At 47.3% G+C, this 7687-nt stretch overlaps 1 protein-coding gene across 1 annotated transcript; it reads right to left on the reverse strand.

Annotated features, from left to right (window-relative positions):
* LOC120722822 (proline-rich protein 36-like) lies at positions 1 to 3447 on the reverse strand. Its single transcript, XM_040013959.1, has 5 exons — positions 2341 to 3447; positions 2062 to 2256; positions 1735 to 1951; positions 485 to 1250; positions 1 to 6 (listed from the first exon to the last, which is right to left on the reverse strand). The coding sequence occupies exons 1-5, from the start codon at positions 3347 to 3349 to the stop codon at positions 1 to 3; spliced, it is 2193 nt and encodes a 730-aa protein (XP_039869893.1). The 5' UTR covers positions 3350 to 3447.
* Between the last annotated feature and the right edge of the window lie 4240 nt (positions 3448 to 7687).

Below are 7687 nucleotides of genomic sequence, written 5' to 3' on the forward strand. Positions count from 1 at the left end.
CTAGAACTATGGGCAGAATAAACAGACGACCCGACAATGGCATGCAGAAAACAAAGGGCTTAAATACAGACATGAGGTGAATCAGGGGAAGTGGAAACATATGGGGAAACAGCTGACAGCCATAAACCTAATGACAGGACCAGGAGAGAGAAGCTAAATACAATTAACAGAGAACACATGACATTGTCAGAATAAAACAGGAAATACTAAAACTAAACATGACAACACAACTTAACAGACCTAATACGTGATGAATAAATACCAAACCCCAAAACATAGAAAACCCAAGAACAATAACCAATAACTGCCTAAACTAAAGGCAAAATAGGAAATAACACAAAAACTAATAACATATCAAAAAATACAAAGAAAAACTCAGAGTGCTGGGTCGGAGACCCAGCCTGTGACAGAGCCCCCCCCTTAAGGGCGGATTCCAGACGCCCGAAAACACCCAGAAAACAAACACAAAACCACAACAACTCACCCAGGGCGGGCGGAGGGGGACCAGGAAGGAGGGCTGGAAACAAAACCAAAAACAAAGCACCAGAAGCACACAGGCCAAAAACAACAAGGGTACAAGAGCCCGAGACCCAGCTTCAGGAGGGCGACCATGAACCCGGCAGAACAGGAGCGAACGGCGAAGCGGTCCAGGCGGCCGCCCCGGAGGTCGACAGCAAAACAAAAGAAAGGACAAAAGCTCGGGAGGCCGACCAGGAGGCCAACGGACCAGCAGTCCAAAATCCATGAGTTCCGGGGGCCGACCCGGAGGCCGAGAGCACAGCAGGTCAAAGGTCAAAGGTTCAGGGGGCCGACCCGGAGGTCGAGAGCACAGCAGGTCACAGTTCATCAGTTCAGGCGGCCGACCCCGATGGCAACGAAGTCCAGCTGACGGCCCGGAAAGCGGCTGGCGATTCCGAGGGGCAAAACGTGGCATGGGCGGCGGTAACACAGCCGCGGGACCAGGCGAGGCCGACACAAAAACAGAGGCCAAAGCCGGACCAGGCGAGGGCGAAGCAGAAGCCAAGGCCGAAGCCGGACCCGGAGGCGAAGCAGGAACAGAGGCCGAAGCCGGACCCGACGACGGCGAACCAGGCGAAGCAGAAGCCGAGGCCGAAGCCGGACCAGGCGAAGCAGAAGCTGAGGCCGAAGCCGGACCCGGAGGCGAGGCAGAGGCAGAGGCCGAGGCCGGACCCGGAGGCGAAGCAGGAACAGAGGCCGAAGCCGGACCCGACGACGGCGGACCAGGCGAAGCAGAAGCAGGGGCCGAAGCCGGACCAGGCGAAGCAGAAGCAGAGGCCGAAGCCGGACCAGGCGAAGCAGAAGCAGAGGCCGGACCAGGCGAAGCAGAGGCCGAAGCAGAGGCAGAGGCCGGACCAGGCGAAGCAGAGGCCGAAGCAGAGGCAGAGGCCGGACCAGGCGAAGCAGAGGCCGAAGCAGAGGCAGAGGCCGGACCAGGCGTAGCAGAGGCAGAGGCCGGACCAGGCGTAGCAGAGGCAGAGGATGGGCCAGACGAGGCAGGAGCAGAGGCCGGGCCAGGCGAAGATGAAGACACGGAGGCTGCAGCAGGCGAAGATGAAGACACGGAGGCTGCAGCAGGCGAAGATGAAGACACGGAGGCTGCAGCAGGCGAAGATGAAGACACGGAGGCTGCAGCAGGCGAAGCACAGGCTGGAGCTGCAGCAGACGAAGCACAGGCTGGAGCTGCAGCAGACGAAGCACAGGCTGAAACAGGACCAGGCGAAGCGGAAGCCGAGGCTGAGGCTGGTCCAGGCGAAGCAGAAGCTGAGGCTGAAGCTGGACCAGGCGAAGCACAAACTGGAGCCGGTCCAGGCGAAGCGGAAGCAGAGGCTGAAGCTGGACCAGGCGAAGCACAGACCGGAGCTGGTCCTGGCGTAGTAGAGGCAGAACCAGGTGACAGTGAGGCAGCCACAGGTGGTGGCTGGACGGGCTCCTCAGGCCCCCCAGCCGACATGGCAGGAGGCTGCGTAAGTTGCAGCAACACACAGTCTATATTGGGTGAAATGAGTTTATATGTGTTCTCAGACTGAGGTGTGGCAGAACCAGGCGAGGCGTCGTCCTCAGGCTGAGGCGTAGAAGCAGTAAGCAGTAGTGCAGCAGGTGATGGTCCTGCAGGTGGCGGCACGGGAGCCGCAGGAGGTGGCGCTGCAGCCACAGGTGGTGAAGCAGAAGAAGGCTGAACGGGCTCCTCGGGCCCTCCAGCTGACGTGGCGTGAGGCTGAACGGGCTCCTCGGGCCCTCCAGCTGACGTGGCGTGAGGCTGGCTGGGTTCTCCCGAACCTCCAGCAGACGAAGCATAAAGCTGGCTGGGTTCTCCTGAACCTCCAGCAGACGAAGCATGAAGCTGGCCGGGTTCTCCTGAACCTCCAGCAGATGAAGCATGAAGCTGGCTGGGTTCTTCTGAACCTCCAGCAGATGAAGCATGAGGCTGGACGGGCTCCCCGGGCCCTCCGGCTGACACTGAAATTGGCTGCACCAGCTGTACCTCCGTCTCCGGCTCCAAACCGGCCTGGATAGCAGTCCCACAGCAGCTTAGCTGAGCCTGAGGGCTAGCATTTCCAGGGCAAACAGTCCTTTTATAGCCGGGCTCATTAACCGGAAAAGTAGTGTCAAATTCAACAACCTCCTGAGAGAAAACATGAGGAGCCAAAATGTAATCACTCACTTGCGTTTGTGATACGGAGTGTCGGTGGCGCGCGCGCCGTTTCTTCTTTGAAGTGGCAGACGGCTGAGCGATGGGTGGAAGTCCCTGATAACTCCGAGGTCCCCCGAGAGCCAGTCGAGTTCCCCGGAAAGAGTGCTCGTGCTCCGGAATGAGCCACGGCTTCCACCGGAGCTCCTCCTCCAAGAGAGCGCAGAATATTGACTGGCGCTCGTCGTCGTCCAAGTCTATGGTGTGCGGCGCTTCCTCGCGCTGAACTGTGACAGGAGTATGGCGAGACTGTGATGAGGGCGTGGAAACTGGTGAGCTGAGAGGTGGTGACGCTGCGGCGAATCTCAGCGAACCGACACGAACACACTCAGGTTCCGGAGGCAGCAATGGAGATGACTGATTGTGGGGTTGTTGTGACTGGTGGGTGCTGGAAGCCATTTCCTGACTCGACAGTCCCTGGGCCTGCAGCATCTCCTTTATCCTCGTAAAGGCATCAACTATGGCAGGTGAGTCCGGGAGCTGGAGAAGGCGGGGATCCCTCTCCATAATAGCTTCAGCAACGTTAATCATTACCAGCTTGCTCTTCAAATCGGGCGCTGTAGAGATGCGGTCGAGGATCGCTTGGATCCGAGCAGTCCCCTCCAGACACTCGGTGAGAGCAGAATCCGCTGGGTCCATGACTGGTCGGGTCGTTCTGTCACGGCGGGGTGCGCCAATGTGTGTGAAAACAGGACCCAAAAGCAGATGATGACGAGTAGTTGAAAGTTTGAGCAGAAAAGTGATCCTTTATTTGATAACGGCAGAAATAAACCAGGAAACCAAAGTAAACTGACAAAACACTAAGAAACAAAAACACTAAACGGTACTGAGACCAAAACCTAAACTATGACTGTGATGGAAAATAACCAGCAAATACTATGACTAAGACTAATGATGAATAACAGAAGAAAACCATAACTGAGACCGAGGTCAAAATAAACAGAACCAGGCTAGAACTATGGGCAGAATAAACAGACGACCCGACAATGGCATGCAGAAAACAAAGGGCTTAAATACAGACATGAGGTGAATCAGGGGAAGTGGAAACATATGGGGAAACAGCTGACAGCCATAAACCTAATGACAGGACCAGGAGAGAGAAGCTAAATACAATTAACAGAGAACACATGACATTGTCAGAATAAAACAGGAAATACTAAAACTAAACATGACAACACAACTTAACAGACCTAATACGTGATGAATAAATACCAAACCCCAAAACATAGAAAACCCAAGAACAATAACCAATAACTGCCTAAACTAAAGGCAAAATAGGAAATAACACAAAAACTAATAACATATCAAAAAATACAAAGAAAAACTCAGAGTGCTGGGTCGGAGACCCAGCCTGTGACAACAGCTGGGTGGTGCTATGTTACTGATGTTGAACTTTATTTTGTTCATAAGGTTAATTATTAGAGTTGCCAACCGTCCCGTAAAAAACGGAATCGTCTCGTATTCAGAGAAAATATTAGGCATTTCTTATTGAGGTGAAAAGGAACATTTTGTCCCGGACTTCAGCTACAATGAAAAAGACACAAAGCTGGAGTTACTCTGTGTTTACGCTGTCAGCTGCCTCTTCTTCTCTCATCCTCTCACCCTCCCTCTCCTGTTTCTACTTCAATCATGAAACTGATCAATGATCAGCTGATTGGCTTTTCTCTCTTGTTTATTTATCGCCCACTTTGTGCCAGAAAGAGGAAACCAGCGGATGTCACGGTAAACAACAGCAGCACCTTTAAGCTCGATCAGCTGTTGTTAGAATTTATTTAATATTAATTTCTAGTATCAGCTGATGTTTGCTGGAGCCACAGCTGTAAAGCTGCTGGTCATGATGTCGGTTTGGTTATCTGGTGAGAGGGAAACATGAAGATGAAACCAGGAGATGTCCTTACTGAATCATCAGAGCTGTGATGGAGAAACAGGTTTACCTTTTAGGTCACATGAATGAGTTGAAGAGAAGTTATGAACTGTTTCTGAGAGACAAATAACACCAGGATCCTTTTCTAAGTAGCCAACAGCTGGTAACTGTGCAGGGGCGGGTCTAGCAAAGTGTTGCCAGGGGCCCATGTAGGGCATTAACAGGGAAAGGGGGGCACAAGGAAATACTTTTCTTTCTTATTCTCATTTAAAATGTCTAGCTTTTAAAAAAAATAATTATCTGAATCTTACAACAAACGATTGATAGATTGATGCATATATACCATCAGAACAGTGTACATCACTGTCACAACAGTGTTTGTTTTCATTCAAAGGCTTTATGATTTTTCCTATAATGGTGGGCCCAGTCTCTAGTCAAAATGCCCGGGACGATTTTTTTGTCCCAGTCCAGCTCTGTATGCAGCTCATCTGCAGTCTGGTGTTACCTACATCTTCCTATTCAGAAGGCAGAATTTCCGAGTTCTGAGTACAATCGAAAGCACCACGACTGCAGTTTTTGTGTTGGATGTAAAAAGCAGGCTAGGATAGAATCAGGCGTGGGATTTCTCTCGTGGAAATGTGCACATTATTTTTTCCTTTCTATTGGTAGGTGGCACAGTGCACTTGTGGCAAGTAAGCAAGCTAGAAGACTGGCAATCTTGCTGGGTATCCAGTTACGGAAGCAACACATTAACAAGAGAATTCTGAGTAAAACCAAAGTTACTTTCCCTAGTAACTAGTTACTCTGAAAGTAACGAGTAACTTGAAGTAACTGAGTTACTTTTGATAGAAGTAACTAGTAATGTAACTAAGTTACTAATTTAAAGTAACTTACCCAACACTGGTTGTCAGTAATAAATTACCTGAAAATTAAGTGTGACAAATATGCAAAACAGGAAACAGCAAAGAGGTAAATACTTTTTCACTTGCACTGTAGGCTGCAACTAAACATGCATGTCTTTGGAACATGGGTGGAAAAGTCACACTCTGCTGGTCATTAGAAAAAAATACCAGTATAAGCAGTTTTCACTTTTCAGACCCAAAAGCTACATACATCTTTTAAGTGCACTGTGTGCTTAAGATGCTCTCCTTTATCCCCCTGTCCACCAGCTGCTCTCACCAACTGTTTTCTTACCTTTGCCACCCACCTGATCTCAAATCTGCCTGGACACTTTTTTTTTTTGTTTGTTTGTCGTCTTAGTCTTCTCTGCAATCATTATTTTGAGATAGTGGGAAGGAAAAACTCAATTTTAACAGGAAGAAACCTCCTGCAGAACCGGCTCAAGGAGCAAATATCCACATCATCTTCATCAGGCTATGTCAGACCAGAATAGACTGAGGAGGATTTAATGTTTCAATGGGTTGCATTTAAAGGGTCATTGATTTAATATGTTAGAAATAAATCACAGCAAAAGTATGAACACTTATGAATTCAAAGCATTACTTTTCATCCAGCATTGCTCTCTCATTTGAACTTCTTTTGACTTTTGCTATTATATTTTTTATAACCTTTAAAAATTCTTACTTGTGTCTCCTTTTCCTCTCTGATTGAAGCATCACTCTTTGATCCTTTGTTTTTGTGGAACTAAAGCCTGAAGAGGAACTTTGCTGGCAACTGTGAAGAGGTGATATTTTTCATGTCTGCTGTGGTGTCTTAAATTTCCGCTTCTGATCTTTATCTCAACAAATAAGGTGTTACTTGATGTTTGTGAAACATACTCACAGGTCACAAATGGTCTGTAGGGGGAGCGAGGGATGACATACTTATGACTTCAGCTGAAATTGCACAGCATCAACAGTCAGTAGTCTTTTAGGAGAAGAAGAGGCGGTGAAACCTGACCTAGTTGGTTTTGACTTGATAAAATCAGCGTTTGTAGTTGTACAGAGTTTTGGAAAAGTAATATCAAAAATTTTATTATTGTCATCTTTGCTGGTGTATTTACAAGGATTATATATATATTGAAAGGACTAATAAATAATGAAGACACAACATGAATGTTTCTAATACAGTTATGTGGTCTGGGTGTAAAATAATTTTTAATTGTCTCTATTGTATCCTGACACATTTGTTGTTTATATGAAAAATACAAAAGATGCAGCTTTCTTCTCTGTCCATGTTCTTATAAACATTTCAGCCACCACCTGGGGAGGGATTTTAATTCAATTCAATTCAATTCAATTTTATTTATATAGCGCCAAATCACAAAAAAAGTCGCTTCAAGGCAAGATAGACCCTGAAATAAAAAAAACAACAATCATTTAACCCCGATGAGCAAGCACTTTGGCTGCAGTAGGAAGGAAAAACTCCCTTTTAACGGGAAGAAACCTGCAGCAGAACCAGGCTCAGAGCAGCAATCTGAACTATTTGGATGCAGGAATTACAGTCGAGGATGACTAACAGGTGCCTCATCACAAGAAGTGTGGCTGATCGGTAGGCCAGATCTCTGCTAACACATTGTGTGAATAATGAAAGTCATTGTCATAATCCTTGATCACTGTTAGCAGTCAGCATAAAAACTGCTTTGTAACACCTCCACCCCTCCCCCTTTAATAAAGAAATTGTGTTTCATTTTCTTTTAAATTGTCTTACAGTTGTTTTTAACCTGACACAAATGAGTGAACGCACACGCGCCCTTAAAACAGCAAGTATCAGTATAGATTTTGCTCATTTGTTGTCAACCTGTTTCTTGCCTAAAAGCTGTGATGTGGTCATGATGTTGTGGTAAAAGCTGCATCTTTTTCTTTATGGTGCTTTTTTCCCCCTTTTTCCCCTTTTCTTTATGAATCATTTGACAGTTTGTGTGTCGAGCAAAGCTAATGTAAAAACCGCGCATGACTAAAGTCAGAAATGTGCATAGCTAAAATGAAAGAGAAAGTAGTTCATAAAATGTGTCTATATCTGTGCAAATGATCTGGGGAAGAAAAAGAAGTGCACAAACTAAGAAGACAACAAATAGCAATGGAATAGTCTAAACCACAGGAAGACTGGTTTGTACCTGTAACCACACACATCAAAGGCCTGGCAGATGATGCTTAAACATATCATATCATATA

Source organism: Simochromis diagramma, unplaced genomic scaffold (assembly GCF_900408965.1).
Source record: "Simochromis diagramma unplaced genomic scaffold, fSimDia1.1 OVJJ01000811.1, whole genome shotgun sequence".
Classification (NCBI taxonomy): Eukaryota; Metazoa; Chordata; class Actinopteri; order Cichliformes; family Cichlidae; genus Simochromis; species Simochromis diagramma.

Excerpts from the sequence above, each read along its gene's own strand:
- LOC120722822 (XM_040013959.1), bottom strand. The coding sequence starts at position 3,349 with ATGGACCCAGCGGATTCTGCTCTCACCGAGTGTCTGGAGGGGACTGCT. Across the intron at positions 2,257-2,340 it reads TCATGCTTCGTCTGCTGGAG|GGCCCGAGGAGCCCGTTCAG; the intron begins GTTCAGGAGAAC and ends CGTCAGCTGGAG. Across the intron at positions 1,251-1,734 it reads CTCGGCTTCCGCTTCGCCTG|TTCGCCTGGTCCGCCGTCGT; the intron begins GTCCTGTTTCAG and ends CCCTGCTTCTGC.